The sequence below is a fragment of the Rhincodon typus genome, chromosome 45 (assembly GCF_021869965.1).
Source record: "Rhincodon typus isolate 14 chromosome 45, sRhiTyp1.1, whole genome shotgun sequence".
NCBI classification, from domain to species: domain Eukaryota; kingdom Metazoa; phylum Chordata; class Chondrichthyes; order Orectolobiformes; family Rhincodontidae; genus Rhincodon; species Rhincodon typus.
Window position 1 is genome coordinate 9,226,278 of NC_063376.1, and position 19,577 is coordinate 9,245,854.

At 44.5% G+C, this 19,577-nt stretch overlaps 1 protein-coding gene across 3 annotated transcripts; it reads left to right on the plus strand.

Annotated features, from left to right (window-relative positions):
• The first annotated feature begins 32 nt into the window (after positions 1–32).
• On the plus strand, positions 33–14,857 carry LOC109912716 (eukaryotic translation initiation factor 5A-1-like). Of its 3 annotated transcripts, none has more exons than XM_048620202.1 (6): positions 33–148; positions 5,950–6,143; positions 8,365–8,469; positions 8,555–8,686; positions 12,196–12,269; positions 13,385–14,857. In XM_048620202.1, exons 2-5 carry the CDS (start codon positions 5,973–5,975, stop codon positions 12,256–12,258), a joined length of 471 nt encoding a protein of 156 aa, XP_048476159.1. In that variant the 5' UTR covers positions 33–148; positions 5,950–5,972; the 3' UTR covers positions 12,259–12,269; positions 13,385–14,857. The 3 variants fall into 3 exon arrangements, with proteins under 3 accessions (XP_048476159.1, XP_020367739.1, XP_048476158.1); XM_020512150.2 differs by lacking the exon at positions 33–148 and adding an exon at positions 286–392; XM_048620201.1 differs by lacking the exon at positions 33–148 and adding an exon at positions 656–1,234.
• Positions 14,858–19,577: the final 4,720 nt, after the last annotated feature.

Below are 19,577 nucleotides of genomic sequence, written 5' to 3' on the forward strand. Positions count from 1 at the left end.
GGGAAGGGAACACCTGCGCAGGCGCAGTGCATGACGGCCTCGTGCAGGTACGGAGACGGAGGCCTTATGCGCAGACACCTTGCGTGACTAAGGCATGTAAGGAAGGGAAGAGGAGCCACACGCAGGCGCACGTCGGAACACTAGTTAGGTGAGCCAGTGGGTGGACATCTTGCGCAGGCTCAGAGCGCAGCAGGCGCTAACAGGGCGGATCGGGCTAAGATGGTCTCGCGCAGGCGCATGGGGTTCCTCCCATGCCCTCGCCCCTCGTGGGGGAGGACGGCGCCTGCGCAATGTTGAAGGGGGCGGGACTCGGTAGGGCGCAGGCGCAGCGGCTGGTATCAGCCGGGCATGCGCATGCGCAGCACCGCCCTTTCCTGCCAGTCTCTCGGACGGTGAGTGGCGTCCATGTGGCGGCGGTGGGGTTCGGTGGCGGTAATGGCCCCGCGGGAAGGCGACTATGGCCGCCTGGAGCGGGGCTGGAGTAGATCGGGTGGCCCGAAGAGGGGAGGGCAGGGGGTGGCGGCGACTTCAGCGTAGGGTTGGGCGCTGGAGGAAGGGAGGGGAGTGTAGGCCGCGGCCGCCATTGGGGTTGGGCTGTGGGAGAAGGGGAGAGACTGAGAGAGGGGGGGGTGGGAAGGAAAAGCCGTGGAAATAAGAGCTACGGGGCGAGAAAGCTATTAGGAGTAAAACCCGGGGGGTCAGAACACTCAGAAGGAGAAATAGGAGACTGATGTGGCGGGGTGAAGATGGCTGGGGTAAAACCTAGGTAATAGGGTTGAGACTCGCTATAAATCCTGGGCTGGGGACAGATAGTGGGGTAAAATCCAGAGAGAGAGGTCATGTAGGGATGAGATTGGAAGGAAAGCCTGCGGTGGAGGGAAGATGTGAAGTGGTTTGGTCCCGGCCCCCGGTACGAGACAAGGGTGGTTTTCTTCTGGGCCTCATGGGTTCTTTTATATATGTGGGAGAAAGGTATTGGGGAAATTAGGCGTTGGCACCTGGGGCAGAGGTGTTATATTAAGGGTATCAGTGCTGGCACAACACTTGGTGAAATCATGGGCAATGAGACAGGGCAGCAATGGGTGGTCCCTGTGGCCTACTGCTGGGGAAGTTTCTATATTGGGCTGCCTGGTAAAGGGGGAGTGTGAGCTGATTCTTCTATACCGCATGGAGTGTCTCTTGGCACTCGCAATTTGGTTTGCACCATGTTAGCAATAGCTGTGCTCTGACTGGGGTAAGGACTATATTACCATTGACTGTGGTGATGGAGAAACGTGCTTTTGCCCAGTCATGTGTTGCACTATGAGCTGTTTCTTTGAGTAGTTTGTAAGATGTCATTTAGTGCAGATGGTGTTTTATTGACTAACCATCCTCAGATGTGATTCATGTTTGATATAGGCTTGCTGAATTTCTGATTTTTGGGAACATCCTGATATGTGTAACCATACTGCACTTGTGGGGATTGGGTACATCAGGATAACATAATAAATCCAAAGACAATATTAAACTTAGTCCCACAGGGACTGGTTGAGGGGAATGGTATTGGTACACTGAAGGGGGAAGCTGGATATAAAAATGTGGGAGAAAGGGATATGCTGATGGTGGGAGGATGCACACTTGAAACTTAAGCACTGTTTATGAAGTTGTTCTATAAGTTGTGTAATTTTATGTAGCAAACTACATTAGCCTCCAAATGCTTTGAGGTAGTTTTCATAGTAAATTCTTCCTAACTAGAAGGGTTTCTGCAGCTTGTTCCACTTAGATTCCACAATACCAATGTAGTTAGTTACCTGCTGATTAGCTTGGTCCCCAGTTTCTCAAAATACCACATTCTGATTTCACACTTTTCTGGGATCCTTTGTCACTTCTTGAGCAGCTTGTTCACCGTGTCAGTTGTAAAGCAGTTCAACAATGCCATGACCTGAAATGGAGTGGAGCCCACACTCATTCTACATCTGAGCACTTGGTCTAAAAGGTTGGCCGCAGCAATTGGGCAGTTCACATTTTCTTTATCAATCAGACTTGGTTGACCCCTGCTGTAGCGATGCTGCTTCTCTGTCAGCTGTTTTCACAACTTCCAGTATCCTTACAGTTTCTGCTGTGATGTACGAAACAGGATAACTGATCTGTGCACAGCACGTTCCCACAGACAATGGTGTAATATTGACCGGATAATGTTCCATGCTTTTAATGGAAAAGCTCATGGCTGACCTGTTTGAATTAATAGACTCCTTAACAGACAGGAAGCAGAAAGTGAGCATTTGAGTTGAGACGAGTGGAGTGCAGCAAGAATCATTGCTGGGCTTCCGCTATTCACAATCTATATTAATAATTTTAGATGAAGTCCAAGCAGTGGTACATTTTTGTTAATGATACAAAGCTAGATGGAGAAGTGAGCTGTGGACAGGTCACAGGTAGCAAAGGTAATTGAAAATGGCACGTGAGATACAAAATAATTTATTTCTTTCATGGGATGTGCCCATCCCTAACTGCCCTGATCCACTGAATTCTGTTGGGTGCAACCACTTCTGTTAAGGAGGAGCAAATTCCAGAATTTTCACTTGGTGACAATGAGGGAGCAGAGGTATTTCCAAATCAAGTTGGTGAGTGGCTTGGAGAGGAAATTTGCAGGTAGTGATGTTCCCATGTATATGCTGCCCTCCTCCTTCTAGGTGGAGGTGGCTGCAGGTTTGGTAACTAATCTTTGCCCTTTCAAGCCTTACATGTGACTCCAGACCCACAGGTATGCGGTTCTTTCCTGCGAAATGATCATTTCGATCAGTTCAAATCTAACTAATGATGTGGAACAAATGCCGATGTTGCCCATGACACCAATGTGGCATATTAGAATAAAGAAAGACAGAAGGAGCCTTGGTGGATTTCTGCAGTGCATTTTGCAAAGGGTACTGCTGCTTCTGAGCATCACTGGTTCAAGGTGCCAGTCAAGTGGCAGCTTTATCCTGATTAATGTTGAGCTTGTGTTTTGAAGCTGCACCCATCCAGACAAGTGGGGAGTATTTCAACACACACCTTGATTGTGTTGTAAATGGTGGGACAGGCTTTCACCAGTCAGTACGTGAGCTGTAAACTTGTTTTAGTGGCTGCTATATTTATGGCTAGTCCAGTTCAATTTCTAGTGAATGGTGACATCTACCCGCCGCCACCTAGGATGTTGATGGTTTGAATGTCGAAGACTGGTGATTAGATTCTCTTTTTGGAAAATGTCATTGCCCAGCACTTGTGTGGTGCAAATATTACTCGCCGCTTGTAAGCCTGAGCCTGGAAATTCCCATTGGTTTCAGTTTTCTCAGGCTCCTCCAAGCCACGTTAAGTCAAATATTGCCCTCAAAGTTTTTGAGAAGATTTGTAGCTTGGGTTGTGGATAAGGTTTGGATTTGCTGGCCAAGCCGGTGTGTTTGGTTGCGAACACTTCGTCACCCTGCTAGGCAACATCATCCCGTGCGCCTCCAGTGAAGCATTGTTGTTCTGTCCTGCCTGTTATTTATATGCCTCGGTTTGCTGGGGTGGGTGGCGTTACATCGGGTTCTGTTTCTCAGTGGTTTGTACGCAGGGTCTAAATCATCGTGTTTGTTGATGGAGTTCCGGTTGGAATACCAGGCCTCCAAGAATTCCCTGGCATGTCTGTTTGGCCAAACCATCCCCAGCAAACCGAGGCATATAAATAACAAGCGGAACAGAACACTAGCGCTTTACCAGAGGCGCACTGACTATTTACCTAGCAGGCTGATGAAACATCTGCAACCAAACGCACTGGCTCAGCGAGCAAGTCTACAACCTCAAATGTTGCCTTGATATTGAAGTCAGTCACTCACTTCAGCCCTGGAGTTCAGCTATCTTGCCCATGTTTGGATCAAGGCTGTAATGAGGTCAAGAGCTGAGAGGTCCAAACAAAATGTTAATGATCCAGTTTTGTTTGCTGTTTGTTAGTGCTGCTATTGACCCCTTCCATCACTTCGATTAAGGATAGTTGATGTGATGATTGTCACAGCTGAAATTGTCATCTTAGTTGTCCAGAGTATGACTGGTGATTTTCCACATCGGACAGATACCAGTGTGGCTGTACTGGAACAGTTTGCCAATGAGCTTGGCTAGTTCTGGAGCATAGATTTTTACAGGGTCTAGTGTGTTCGTTACTTGAGTTGTTTGACAGGCATCAGTGCTATGGGAACCTTGTGAGAAGACCATGATGGATCATTCACTTCAAGCTGAAGATTTGAAATGTGGAATTAGTCATCTTCTTTATAAGAATAAAAAGCAGAATTATTTTTGTAAAGTGTGAAACTTTATAAATCGTCCTTTTCAAAAAGACTTCGAAGTGTTTGTGCATCAAAAACAAAATGTTAGTTTGCAAGTACAGCAAGTGACTAAGAAGTCAATTGACATGTTGGCCTTCTTACAAGGGGATTAGCACGTAAGGTAATCTTGCTACATTTGTACCAGACTTTGAGATCACAATGGGAACATGTGTGCAGTTTTGCTCTGTTTAAGCAAGGATGTGCTTGCATTGGGGGCAAGATAGTAAAGGTTGACTGAATTTGTCCGTGCTAATAAGCGTTTAGTCCTCAGGCTGAATAAATTGCCTGTTGTCCCTTATTTATAAGAATGAGGATAGTCTCATGGAAATAGGTGAGATTCTGGAGGTGTTTGACAGGGTTGGCTCTAAGGTTCTTTTACCCTGGCTGGGGAATCTGAAACACAAGGCACTGGGTATTGGGGTGAAGGGTCAGCCATTTTGGGCAAAGGTGAAGAGAATTTTCTTCACTCAATATTAAGATGGATCTGTCATTGAATATTTCAGAGGCAGCAGTCAGCAGACTCTGGTGTCTTGAGGGATATGGGAAGCAGGACAGAAAGAAGTTGAAGCCAAAAGTCAGTAATGATCATTTGAGCAGGCTTGACAGGCTGAATAGCCTACTATTTCTCAAATCTGTTCCAGATTTCCACTCCCTTTCATGTGACCAAGTGCTTCCTGACATCACCTCAAAGGCCTGACTGCTTTTTGTTCTAGAACCAGCCGAGGTGGCTTCTAGCTGTTTGCTTAAGTGGTCTCGGCTATGTTCAGTAACTGCCCTGGGGCAGGAATCAATCTTCCTGCTGTTGGTTCCTGTGGGATCTATTGGCCCATTGGAGATGGAACCAGAGTTACACACCACGCAGGACAGGGCCTTTGAGTATGCAGCACTGCTTGAATGTTGGCCTGGATTATGTGCTCAGGCCTTTTGAAGTGAGTTGTACCCACAAACACCTTACTCAGAGGAGATACTGCAACCCACTGAACCACAGTGTGGTATTCAGTCCATGGAGATGGGTTAACATGTTCAGGAGAATGTGTCTGCTGAAACATTAACATTCCCTGCGCTTAAAACAAGGGCAGAGAAGGAGAGAGAACAATGAAGGTCACTTAGTTATTGGGTATTTAACAGTTAAAATCTGGCTTGTTTGGAAATAAAAGGACTTTGAGCTGCCTAGATTGCGTGCTGTGTCCCAGTGCCAGTTATGGCTTGATAACATTGGCTGTGAAGTGCCTCTGTTTCACTAGTTGTGATGTAATTGCAAATTGTTGCCTAATCTGATTAGGCTTAATCACAGTTCTGGAGAGAATTGATTTTTCATGAACAGTCATTCGTGACTGAAGCATCTTAAATAGCAGAGGCTGTAAATTTCTTGTCTGGGTCTAGAAATTTACTTCCAGTCACTGACTTTTTGAATAAGATTCCAGAGTATTGCTGGAACAAGTATGAGTGGATGGGAAGTAGTTTGAGAAGGGTGTGGTTGAGCATTCCTGCTAAGACGACATGTTGAAATGGGCTTTTTCTGATGGGCTGTGTCTGATATGAATGGGTTATGCTACTAAATGTCAGAACAATGCAAATGGGACACTTGGCTAACTGACCACAGAGCTTACTGCCTGTGCTTCCTCTCTGGCAGCACCACTCAATCAACGTTCAAAGATGGCTGATCCTTCCGATGTGGATTTTGAGACTGGCCACTCTGGGGCTTCCACCACCTATCCAATGCAATGCTCTGCTCTGCGCAAAAATGGTTTTGTGGTGCTGAAAGGGCGCCCATGCAAGATTGTGGACATGTCAACTTCCAAAACTGGCAAACATGGCCATGCCAAGGTAAGAGTGGTGTGATGGCAACTTCTCAAGGCTTTGCTGGCCTCCCTCTATAAATCGGAGCTCATCCTGAAAGTGTTCTAACTGGCACTATGTTGTGTACACCAAACCAAAGCCCATGCCCCATCACCACCCAAAGCACTGAGCTCACCATTCCCTGCCTTGGTTTCTGGTGCAGTAATACTTTAAATATCATATTCTTCAGGTCCCTCTAGGTGAGAGCCCACTTGATTTCAGTAGCCTCTGAAGGTACTCGGGAGTGAACACTTAAATAATTGACTACTTGAGTATTCCCCAGTCTTCAGTTCACAGATGGCAGCCATCCCTTCGGCTGTCTAGACCTTGAGTTTTAGAATCCCTGCTCTAAAATTCTGTGTCTTTTCAATCTCCTTCTAAGACCCTTAAAACTTCCCTGTTTGACCAATTTGCCTGTCACCTGTCTAAATTTCTATGGCTCATTCAAATTTTGGTGACTCTTCCCTGAAGTGATTTTGGTTGCTAGTGCCATTGTAAAAAATACAGCTTTGTGTTACCCCTCCCTTTGCAGTACCTGTGAATCTGACTGTTCAAATGGTGAACAATGCTGAGACTTCTTGGATAGCTGTACATTTGTATTTTGCTCCCCTAATGGTGTGCTGTAACCTGTGCTTCCTCCTGCTCTGAGTGAGGTTCTTCCTGTCACAGAGGCAGACAGTGTGCTGTGGCAGACAATCAGTCACTGGATCAACACAAAACCTGATCAGCCTGAGGCTTAGTGTAAAGGGAGGCCATTCAACATATTGTACCTGTGCTGGCTGAATTCTATTAATCCTGCACCCTTTCTCTCCTGATGGGTCTGCAAACCTCCAAATATTGCTCCAGTTTCTCCCTTTTTTGAAAGTTCCTATTGAATCTTGTTCCATTTGAGGCAGCGTGTTCCAAATCACAACTCACTGGGGAAAAGTATTCTCCGCATCCCCCTTTTATTTTGTAATTTTATTCTTTTCTGTCTATTCCAGCTCTGGTCAGCCACTCTTCTGTCACTAGAAACAGTTTCTCTATCGTCAATACCTTTCAGAATTTGAAACTGCTCAATTTTAACTTGTTCTCAGGTGTGAGGTTTCTTGAAATGGTCTGCAGAGAAAATTGCCACTGTTGTCATTGCTGAAGTAAATTGCCTCTGCCTTATAATAGTGCCTACGTTTTGGTACTCATGCCTCAGGAATGTGTCAGCCAGTATGGACCCTGGTTATCTTCAGGTCCATGCCAACCATAATCCCAGACTAAATTAGTCCCACCTGCCTGCTCCTGGCCGATATCCCTCCAAACCTTCCCTATTCGTGTACTTATCCAAATATCTTTTAAACGTGGTAACTGCACCCACAATCACCACTTCCTCTGGAAGTTCATTCCACACACGAACCACCCTCTGCGTGTTTTTAAAAAAAAATTCCCCTCATGTCTTTTTTAAATCTCTCTCCTCACCTTAAAAATGTGCCCCCTAGTTTTGAAATCCCCCATCCTAGGGAAAAGACCACTACCATTGACTCTACTAAACTCTCATTTTATAAACATTTTAAAAGGTCACCTGTCAACCTCCTATGCTCCAGTAATAAAACTCCCAGCCTTTCTTCATAACACAAACCTTGCATACCTGGCAACATCCTGGTAAATCTCTTCTGAATCCCCTTGAGCTTAATATTTTTTCTATAACTGGGCAACCAGAACTGGACGCAGTATTCCAGAAGAGGCCTCACCAATATCCTGTACGACCTCAACGTGACTTCCCAGTTCCTATACTCAAAGGACTGACCGATTCATGCCAGCATGCTAAATGCCATTTTTAACCACCCTGTCTTTGTACCTAAATTGTACCTGAACCCCTAGGTCCTTCTGTTCTATCAAAATGTTTGCATTCTGACTGTCTTCACACTTTTCCTCCCAAGTGTCTCTTTCTCTGCTTCCCTTCCTTCACTTTCGTCTCCTCCTTTTTTCCTTCTTGCTCCTGTTCTCGCCCAGACCCAACTGCCCTGTCCACCTACCTAACTCCACTGAGATCTGCAGTCTCCACATCTTTGCTGATGAGACTATTTACCGACTCGGTGAGCTTCACCCATTAAAAATGTTGCGTCATTTCACGGCAGCTTTTCCATTATAAATCACTCTCTGTATTTGCATAGCAAGTGTAAGTGACTCTCAGCCTCTCATGCATGATTCCTCACCGGATCTGCTGTCTTACCTCTAGGTTCACTTGGTTGGCATTGATCTGTTCACTGGCAAAAAGTATGAGGACATCTGCCCTTCCACCCATAACATGGATGTGCCCAACATCAGAAGATCTGATTATCAGGTATAGTTGTTGGGGGAGCGGGTGATGGGGTTTTTCTGTGTATGGGGAATGGACTAACCGGTCATATTTACTGTTTTCTCTGCAGCTGATTGGCATTCTGGATGGCTACCTGTCTCTCTTGGGTGATAGCGGTGAGGTGCGTGATGACCTGAAGCTTCCTGATTCAGAGCTGGGCAAGGACATTGAACAACGTTACAATGCTGGCGAGGAGACACTGGTGTGTATTTTTTAGCTTTGTTTTCCTTCCCTTTCTGGTATCTTGTTTCTTTCCAGTGCTGTTTAATTATTATTTTAGGGTGGAGTTGGAAAGGCAAGGCACTTTGGTAAGAGGGTCAGTCTCAGTACTGGGTTTTGATTTTTCTCGTGGAGTTGCAAACAAAAATCATATATCTATGTCATCTGCTTTAAGTTTGAGGGAAGGGTTGACTAAATCAGTTTGGAAAATAGGTTAAATCGATGGACCTAAAGGCCTCTGCACTGCTTCATACTGTTCAGAGGTTTTGTATTGATACAGGGGTGGGTGATCTGCCACAAGTATTGTACTACACCAAGTGTTGTGGTAAATGGGCAATATTTGGATTTTTAATAGAGAACATTTCATTCAAAAGCAATTTGTAAATTCAGCATCATATTAGATTAAGGAAGACTCTTATAATGCAAAAGGCAGTAGCGCATTGAGGGTTCTGAGTGTTTTGAGAGATCAAAAAGTTTAAGCTGTGGGGGAAAAGTGGGATGAAAGTAAATTGGCCCGAAATATAAAATCTTTGTCTCTATAGAAAGGAAGAGAGTAGCTAAACCATGCTAGATCCCTTGAGGAAATGTAAAAAAATTATATGGGGAGTGAGGAAATAGTCTTCACAGAAGACAGGCTAAAACCCATACCAGTTGGTGATTTGCCTTCCGGGCTTAAAATGTGATGACATAAGAGATTGTTGGAGAAACTCCGGGACTAAGATTCAACAAAGCCTGGGGCCTTATTGCCTCAAAGGGGAGAAAGAAAGCTGGCTGACTGGCCTTAACAATTACAGGTTCAAATATAGCAGATTGCATGTTGGAAGTGAGCACAGATTAAGAAGCATAGGTTCATTCCATCAGAAACGTTTCTCGTGGGGAGTAAGGAAAATGTTAGCTCCCCTGTGAGGGGGTGCCAGGGTGATACCGTGAAGGTGAGGGGAAAGATTTAAAGGGGACCGACGAGGCAACTTTTCATTCAGAGGGTGGTGCGTGTATGGAATGAGCTGTCAGAGGAAGTGGTGGAGGCTGGTACAATGGCAACATTTTAATGGCATCTGGATGGGTATATGAATAGGAAGGGTTTAGAGGGATATGGTCAAAATGCTGGCAAATGGGACTAGATTAATTTAGGATATCTGGTTGGCATGGACGAGTTGGACTGAAGGGTCTGTTTCTGTACTGTGTAACTCTGACACTTTCTTTCGTAAAAAGGAAATTGAGAAAATATCCAACAAATCTTTATGCTCTGAGTTGGGTGAACTTGTTTAAGGGATGCAGAAAGTCAGCATGCAGGTTTAGAAAGACAAATGAGATGTCTTTATTGATGGGAGGTGACTTCATTAAAACAATGTTTGGAAGAGGTTTGACAAGATTGATACAGGTTGTTGTTGACTAGAAAAAGGGGCTTAGGATAGGGGGTCTGCTGTTTGGGACTGAGATGAGAAATTTCTTGTCTGTTGTCAGTCTTTGGAATTCTGTACCCCAGTGTTGTAGGTGTATTTGGGAATTGAGAGTGCAGGCAGGAACGTGGCATTGAAGCACAAGATCAGCCATGGTTGTGCTGAATGGCCGTAACCTACTTGTGTTGGTGTGACTGAAGGAATTTGAACTGCAATTCGGGTTATTTCTGACTTCGTGTGTCAGTGAGTAGCCGCTCTGCTGCATCGTGGGGAAACACAGTATAACGTGATAGCTGCGTTCTTGTGTGATCTCGTGCTACAGAAAATTGCAAAATAGGAAATTGCTATACCTGTACAGCAGAAGGTTCGCGTTACCCAAAGTGTCCACTATTCATCAATCGCGTTGCAGCTAACTTGCATCAACAAAACATGTTATAGCAGAACTACCTGTGGGGAGTCTATCTTGACAGCTGGTGTCTTCCATAACTTGTTGCATAACTTGTAGCAGACTGAATGGTGTGAATGGCCAATTTTTGGAAAAATGATGGCCTCTGCAGGTCTACAGTGAAAAGATCAGTGCATTTTGCTAAATAAATCTTGGGTCTGTGTATTTAGGGTTTCTGCCAGGTGCTCTGATATCCTCCCAAAGTCCTAAAACTTGCAAGTTAGGTGAATTGGCCATGCTAAATTGTCCATAGTGTTCAGGGATGTCTAGGCTAGGTGTGTTAGCTGTGGGGAATCCAGGGACAGGGTGGGATTGGGGGGAGGGTGGTGGTGATGTGGGTCTGGGTGGGATGCTGTTCCAAAGGCCTGTGGATTTGTTGGGGCCAAATGGCCGCCTTCCAATCTGTGGGGATTCTATGATTCTACTGTCTAAAAAGAACTTCATCCTAACATTGCATTAGCCATTTTCCCCAAAGATTCCAGCTATTGAGCAAGTAGTCCGCATGCATTTTTCCATTTATCGGGTTTGGGGCCCACTCCAATCTAAAGCACAGAAATCCAGGCTGGTGTTCGTAGGCTGTGCTGAGGGAGCATGTTCCTGTCAGCAGGTTCAGTGTTTTAGATTAGATGCTAACTCCCAACCCCGTTGGGTGGAAGTTAAAGGAAGAATAGATGTTCCCCTGGACCACTTTGTCCCTGAATCACCCTCTCTCAGTGGAAGTTGTCAGGGTGAACTTGTCACTTTGTCTGCCCGTTCCTGTTTCTCTCACTCCTTGCCCCCACAGCAGATTGATTTTAATAACATTTGAAAGTAGGGCAGAGTGTATTACTCTTAAATTGTCTCCAGTCTCATTGTTCTCATGAGGTCTCCTTTCAGTTGGATGGCTGTGTCTGTCTGAGGAACTTTTTTTTTAGCCCAGAGATCAGTGGTGGTGGGTCAGTGAATATTTTTAATGCTGAGTTAGATTCTTGATTTGCAACAAGTCAACGGGTGTTCAGAGATGGAAATGTGAACCTGAGGCCGCGATCAAGTAAGCTATGATCTTATCCAATGGCAAAGCAGGCTCTGGGGCTGAATGGTCTAATTTGTGTACTTGTCTGGCATGTCGCCCTTATAGCCAAGTGCAGCCAACTCCTAATCGTTGGCAGTCAGACTCCAAGCCCTGTCCCAGCATCAAATGGCAATCTCTGGCTGACATCCTGATTCCTTTCCTCATTCATGGGATGAGGGCATTGCTGGCCAGGCAGCATTTATTGTCCACCCCTAACTGCCCAGGGGCAATTAGGAGTCAATCGCCTTGCCATGGCTCGGGAGTCACATGTAGGCCAGACTAGGTAAGGATGACAGTTTCCTTCCCTGAAGGACATTAGTGAACCAGATGTGTTTTTCCTGACGATCGACAGTGGATTCATAGTCGTCATTAGACTGTTTAATTCCAGATATTTGTTGAATTCAAATTCCACCATCTGCTGTGGCGGGATTGGAACCCGGGTCCCCAGAACATTAACCCAGATAACAGTCCATGAATGGGCTTCCTGCTTTTATCTGGTTCGGGACACAAGTGATTGAGAAAGCTTGCGGCATATTACATTATTGAATAGGCTATGTATGTTGTTCTTATACTTATTTCTTTTGTTCACCCTTCAGATCACTGTCCTCAGCGCCATGAATGAAGAATCTGCTATTGCTGCCAAGGTCATGAGCAAGTAACTGCGACATAGGTTAGTGTTATGAGGCAGTGTCACGCTAGTTGGTGGTTAACTTTGTGGTCTAAAGAAACATGCAAACTCCATCCAGGGCCTTGCTGTTCGCACTCCTGCTCTGTTCTACTTTCTCCTCCCCTCCATTGGCACAACGTCAGGATTGCTGTCCACACGGGGCATCACATTTGAACAGGATCTAATTTAGTGAATTTTAAATAGGACTGGAAGGTGAAGCAGCAGATGAGCTGTGGATTGTCACTCCAAGTCCCTGTTGTACTTTTATCACTGCCCTCAAATACAAAGGATCAGATGGCTGCAGTTTTGTAGAACCTGGGGTGGCAGATGTCTCTTTGATCTGAGGCCAACGATTATCCTGTAAATTCATATTTCTGCTCTAAATCTGAAATAAAAAGCACTGGAGAAACTCCAGTCGCATCAGACTGGAAACTTTAACCCAATCCACAGATGTTGCCAGACATGCTGAGTATTTCCAGCATTGATTATTTATCGCTCCCATTTTTTTGTTAACTAAATGATCGAGTCTTTTTTGGGGCTTGCGTGTAGCAACTGGCTGCTATGTTTTCTACATCAGTGTTAGTGTACTGCTAATATTCTGGGACTGAGAGCTTGAATCCCACCCTGACAGGTGGTGGAATTAGAATTCAATAAAATGTCCATTGAAAAGATGAAGGCAACCATGTAGCCACTGTCTAGTTGTAGAACTCCCTCTGATCACTATCCTCTTTTAGGGGCAAGAGTGAGATTCTGGATCCACAGCAACTTTGACTTTTGACTGCCCTCTGAAATGCCTTAAGCAACCCCCATTCAATTCAAGGGCATTTAGAAGTGGGCAAAAACCACTGGTGGAGTCAGTGGCACTAACATCCTGTGAGTGTGCTTTCTAAAAATTCAGTGGTCCACCCTTCTAAAGCAGCTCATTGGCTATAAAGCACCTTGGGATATCCTAGGGCTGTGAAAGGTACTAGAGGAATACAGATCCATCACTTGTGCAGTAGCATCTTCTCTTTCTCCCTCTCCCCACAAAACTAACCAGGAACAAATTTGTGATTTCACCTTGTCTAATTGGTTGTCTTGTGTTTCGTACTGAGTTGTCTTTTTGTTTTTTTTTTCAGGATACAGCTTCTGGTTTTAAAAAAAAACCCAGACCTGAGAGGCTAAAAGTGCGCTTTGGGATTGAGAGACTTTTTATTTCAATGAGAAAACGACAAAGTATAATTTAATCAAAAACCAAAAAAAAACAAAAAAAATTTGCAAGCGAACACTAACTTTATTTCAGAAACCCTGGCAATAAAACAAACCCCACTGTAGACCATAAGCAAATGGGTTTCATTTTGGAGCCCTGATCTTTTTACCCCACTGTTGCTGGGGAAACTTGGTGAGATGATTGTGTTCTGTCTGAGAAGGGCATTGAATTGAGTGGTGACCCCCCCTCCCCCCTCTGGCCTTTGTCCTACTCCAATCACCTCTCCTTCCAAGTTTACAAACCACTCCCTAATTATCAATGGGAACGGTGGCTTTACTTTTGATTATTTTCATTTGGCTTCCAGTTCTTAGCTGTCATCTTCATTCTGTACTGGTCTGTATGTGTGGCCACTTTAGTCAAGGTTACTTCATTCACTGGTTATACATAGATCTCAGATCTCACACTTGGTTTACTGTCCTGTCTTTTGCAGAGAGGAATGTGGGACTTAGAGAATTCTGATGCTGTAGCAAGCCCTGTCTTTCTTTTTGGGGAGGGGTTTGAATAGCCAGTGGGTAGTAGTTCAGCTGAAATAAAGTCTGTGTTACCCCTGTGTTGTGGAATTTTGTCTTGCCTTCACCTGTTTACACCATAAGGGGGAGTTTTGAGGCTTGGGGCTGGATTTCCTTCATTGAAGTGGGAAAAGTCTGAATTTTAATAAGAATTTGAGTTTTGAAAGGGCAGTGCCACTTTGTTTAAACGCAGGTCAAACATTTTTCTTTCTTTCTCTCTCTCTCTCACATCCCACCCCCTGCCCCTGCTTCCTTTGTTTTGTTTGCACCAGTTTTGAAGGTTAACTTTCCATCCTGCCTGCCTCTGCTATAAGATTGAATGTGGGAAGCCTATGAGCAGAGGACCTGCTATAGAGCAGCAAGTCACTGACAGCTTGACTCTAACTCCGGGTCGAACTGCTTAGTATGACTGTACATGGTGCTTGGTCCTCTTAGTGGGATACCCCAGCCCCACTTCTCTCCCAGCCTTTAGTAGAAGGGGGAAGCTTGGCCTCTTGTTGCTCCTACCGCCATCACCCCTCTGTGCGCGCCCCCCCCCCCCCCCAAACACATCCTTCACCCTGTGCGCCATAACAGAATTGTGTGAATCAGTCGGGGTAGAGGGGGTCGCTATTATAAGAACTTTTTAGTGAGGGGGGCTGAGCCATCAGACATGGTGCTATGAACCTTGTCTTAACTGTGTTGCTGAACAGGCTCAGCTCTGTTCTCAATGGGAATCCCTGTTTTAAATTCAAAATAACCTTGCAAACAATTAAGAAACTGTGTACACCTATTTGGCTTAATTCCACCGCATTTTAAAAGAAAATAAATACACATTTTGTTATGCCTTGAAATTTGGTGATGTTTGCCTGTGAATTGCTTTGTGTGAATGAGTAGTTTACTGTATGGATTCTCATGGTGTGAATGAATAGCTTAATTTGTGTGTATGTGCGCGAAGACAGCTGCAAAGCATTTTGGTGCCTGCAAGGCTGCCTCATTTCCCTGTAGGTTGTGGCTGGCTCCGACCACACTAAGTGGCTACCCAGTGCCTCAAACATTATAGGCAGCAGTGGCTATCCCTTGCCGGTTGTAAGCTACCAATTTTGTCACTCGCAACACCCAATTCCAGCTTTTGTTGATGTTTGGGGAGGGGGTTGGTGTGGGGTGGAGAGGGTCTAACATTACTCTGAATAACTAAATGCAAACCAGTTTAAAATAAAGTTAACCTTACAAAGAGTTATAATCGGCAGTGCTTCATTTCTGCATACAAGCACTTCATTTTCATGTGTGTAGGCAGGGAAGAGACGCTTTCCCTAATGTTTGCATTCTCCTTTCTCGCATGGACTGGTTCAGTAGAAAATCTCTGGGCCAGTAATTAGCCTTCCTTGTGAGTTAGATCACCTGGGACGGGGGGGTGATGGCCCTGTGGCATTATTGCTAGGTTATTCTTGGTACTGCCACGCCACATGGTGGAATTTGTATCTAATTTTTTAATCTGGAATTAGGAATTTACTGGTGACCATGAAATTATTGTCGATTGTTGGAAAAACCCATCTGGTTCACTATTGACCTTCAGGGAAAGAAATCTGCTATTCTCATCTGGTCTCACCTACATATGACTCCAGATACACAATGTGGTTGACTTTCAGTTGCCATCTGAAATGGCCCCACAAGCCATTCATGTGTATTGCTCGCTATAAAGTCTCTGAGGGCAACTGGGGATGGGCAATAAATGCTGGCTGGCTAGACTAGTGACACTCAAATCTGATTTTTTTTTAATTTTATAAATCAGGTCTGTAGAGTTAAACAGCTTGGAAACTATGGAAGTAGGCCAGTTGGCCCTTTGAGTCTGTTCCTACATTCGTTATGATTATGGCTGATCCTTGATCTGCCATATTCTGGCTTTTTTTACCCATATTCTTGATGCCTTTAAAAGGTTATCTCCCTTGAATATATTCAGTGACTTGGCTTCCACAGCATTCTGTGGTAGAGAATTCCACCTGGCCTAAATAGCTTACCCATATCCCCCCGTTTCTTGACTCGACAACCAGGGAAAACAAAATTCCTGCAGCTGGTTTGTTCACATTCCCTTCATCCTTCAAAACTCAGGTTTGACAAGGCTTGTTTTCACTAATCTGAACAAGTGGATGGTCCTGTATTTAGGATTGTCATTTGGGTTCACAGTGTGGGATGCATTTGTCTCTGATTCTCTGGAAATATTTCACTAAGGTCTCCCACTATTTTCTTAAGGGTTAGCATTTACCAACTGACTGAGATTGGCAAAACAGAAACCAAAATTCCAGAGGCTGTTGCTAGGTAACCTTCAGTTCTAAGTCTTATGAAACTATTTAGCAACTATAGGCCATTAAGTATTATCTATCTCTTAAAACCTCATGATGATTTGTCTATATACCTCTATCTCTGTAAACTTTGCAACTGTTGGCATTGGGACAGATATTTGCTGAGATGGAACATCTCTATAAGCCATACAAAATCGCCAGTGGAACCTGATTCTATGGTTTCTGCTTTAGTTCGTGGTGTTCGGTGAGTCCCAATAATCAGGCTACCTGCTCTATGGTTAGGGGATCATGGTCCCTTGCAGGAGTTGTGAAGCATAGTCGGGATTTGGAAACCTTTTGAAAAGACCCTCCATGCCCATTCATGATCTCTGCCCTACCCATGTCCAATAAATGTGAAATTATTTAAACCCACACATTTGTATCTTTTGGAATTGCACTTGCTGCGTCCTTAAAAGTAATGGAAGTCTGTCATGTAAATAAATGTTGAGCCATTGATTTGTGATCACACGAAAAGCCAATGTTTTGCCTGATTGAACAGATTTCCTTTTAATCAAGTATGTCAAAGTAAAACCTCTTGAGAGTTTGGGCTTGGCCTAATGTGCACAGTCTTGCCTGCGAGTCCAAATTCCTGTAAAAAGAATTTCCCCAGGTCTGGACTAATGCATTATCTGAGGTGTTGTGAATGATACGGATCACTTGCAATCATCAGAGAACATTCCCAGCTCTGACCATTATGATGGTAGGATGGTTGGTGATCATGGAATCATACGGTCCTTTGTCCCATCAAGACTGTGCTGTCAAAAATATACCACCTACACTAGTCCCACTTTCCCACACTAGGCCTATAGCCTTGAATGTTATGATGCTTCAAGTGCTCATCCAAATAATTTATAAAGGGTTCGCCTGTTTGGTTCATGAAGGAAATCTGTCATCCTTACTTGGTCTGGCCTGCCCATGATTTCAAAGTGGTTGCCTCTTAATTGCTGCCTGGGCAATAAGTGCTGGTCTAGGCAGTGATCCCCACATACGATGCCAAAGAAGTAAGTAACTATGTTGCCTCATTGAGATTTCCCCCACTAATGGAAACAGTCGTCTTAAAATTTACCCTGTCATGCCATGCCATCCCCATCCCCCCCCCCCCCCCCCCCCCAACAAAAGGATTTTGCATGTTTTGATAAGATCGCCTCTCTCCCTTCCTTTTAAACATGGATGAATAAAGGCCTAGCTGTTCCCAATAAATCAATTCCTTCAACCCAAGAATTAGCCTTCTGAATCTCTTGATTTGCTTCCAAAACCTTTTATAAGCTTTTTTAAAATGCAGGGTCCAAAAGGATTGATGAGGGCAGAGCAGTAAATGTAAGCTATATGGACTTCAGGAAAGGGTTCCAGGTTCCTTGTGGTAGGCTGGTTAGCAAGGTTAGATCCTGCACGGAGTACGGGGAGAATTAGCTATCTGGATACAGAACTGGCTCGAAGGTAGAAGACAGAGGTTGGTGGTAGAGTGTTGCTTTTCAAACTGGAGGCCTGTGACCAGCGGTGTACCATAAGGATTGGTGCTAGGTCCATTGCTTTTTGTCATCTATATAAATGATTTGGATGTAAATGTAGGAGATAAGTTTAGTAAGTTTGCATATGACACCAAAATTAGAGGTGTAGGGGGCAGCGAACAAGGCTACCTCCAAGTACAATGGGATCTTGATCAGATGGACCAATTGGCCAAGGAGTGGCAGATGGAGTTTAATTTAGATAAATGTGAGGTGCTGCATTTTGGAAAGACAGAAGGGCAGGACTTACATGCTTGGTGGTAAAGTCCTGGGGAGTGTTGCTGAACAAAGAGACCTTGGAGTGCAGGTACTTGGTGCTTGAAAGTGGACTCATTGGTAGATAAGATAGTGAAGAAGGTATTTGGTATGCTTGCCTTTGTTGGACAGTGCACTGAGAGTAGGAGACAGAAGGGACTGCAGATGCTAGAAGCTCGAGTCAAAAAACGTATAGCCGGAAAAGCACAGTAGGTTAGATAGCATCTGAAGAGCAGAGAAGACAATGTTTCGGGCGGAAACCCTTCAGGACTGGGGAGGGAAGCCCAGAAATAAATAAATAAAGGGAGACCATGGGGCTGTGGGGAGGGTAGGTGAGACGGAGATAAGTGGATGCAGGTCAGAGGTTATTGTTTTTGGTCAGTGGGGACTGACTCTAACACATCCCTATTTCCAATTTCCAATTTCCAAACTCCTAGCAAAGGCCAAAATTCCATTTGGCTTCTTAATTAGTATGTTCCTGTTGGTGTGAAGGGCAAGGCTGGTAGGTGTAGGGAATGTTGGATGACTGGAGAAATTGAGGCTCTGGTCAAGAAAAAGGAGGAGGCATATGTCGGGTATAGACAGCTAGGATTGAGTGAATCCCTAGAGGAGTATAAGGGCAATAGGAGTATACCCAAGAGGGAAATCAGAAGGGCAAATAGGGGACACGACCTGGTTTTGACAAATACATTAAAGAGATTCCAAAGGGTATCTACAAATACGTTAAGGACAAAAGAGTAATCCACAAGGCTGTCAATATGTGGAAGCACAGGAGATGCATGAGATACCAAAAGAGTATTTCACATCAGTTTTTACTGTTTATCAGGATATGGAAGCTAGAGAACTTGAAATAAATAATGATATCTTGAAAAATGTCCATATTATGGAGGAGGTGGTGCCGGACGTCTTAAAACACATAAAGGTGGATAAGTCCCTAGGATCAGAACTTTGTGGGAAGCTAGGGAAGTGATTGCTGGACCCCTTGCTGAGATATTTGTATCATCGATAACCAGAGGTGAGGTGCCAAAAGACTGAACATTGGCTAATGCAGTACCGCTATTTAAAAAAGGCGTTTTGGACTGGAGGCCTACGACCAGCGGTGTGCTGCAAGAATCGGTGCTGGGTCCACTGCATTTTGTCACCTATATAAATGATTTATATCTGAATATAAGAGGCATGGTTTGCAGATGACCCCAAAATGGGTGGTGTAGTAGCAGCAAAGAAGGTTATCTTAGAATACAACGGGACCTCAATCAGATGGGCCGATGGCTGAGAAGTGGCAGATGGAGATTAATTCAGATAGTTGTGAAGTGTTGCATTTTGGTAAGGCAAGTTAGGGTAGGATACAAAATAGTAAGGATCCAAAGTGGCTGCTGAACAGAGTCCTTGGGGTGCAGGTTCATATTTCCTTGAAATTGGAGTTGCTGGTAGACAAGATAGTGACAGGATTGGCTGGTACAATTACAACATTTAAA

Coding starts and splice junctions, on each gene's coding strand:
- LOC109912716 (XM_048620202.1), top strand. CDS start 5,973: ATGGCTGATCCTTCCGATGTGGATTTTGAGACTGGCCACTCTGGGGCT. Junction 6,144..8,364: donor GCAAACATGGCCATGCCAAG/GTAAGAGTGGTG, acceptor TCTTACCTCTAG/GTTCACTTGGTTGGCATTGA. Junction 8,687..12,195: donor ATGCTGGCGAGGAGACACTG/GTGTGTATTTTT, acceptor TTCACCCTTCAG/ATCACTGTCCTCAGCGCCAT.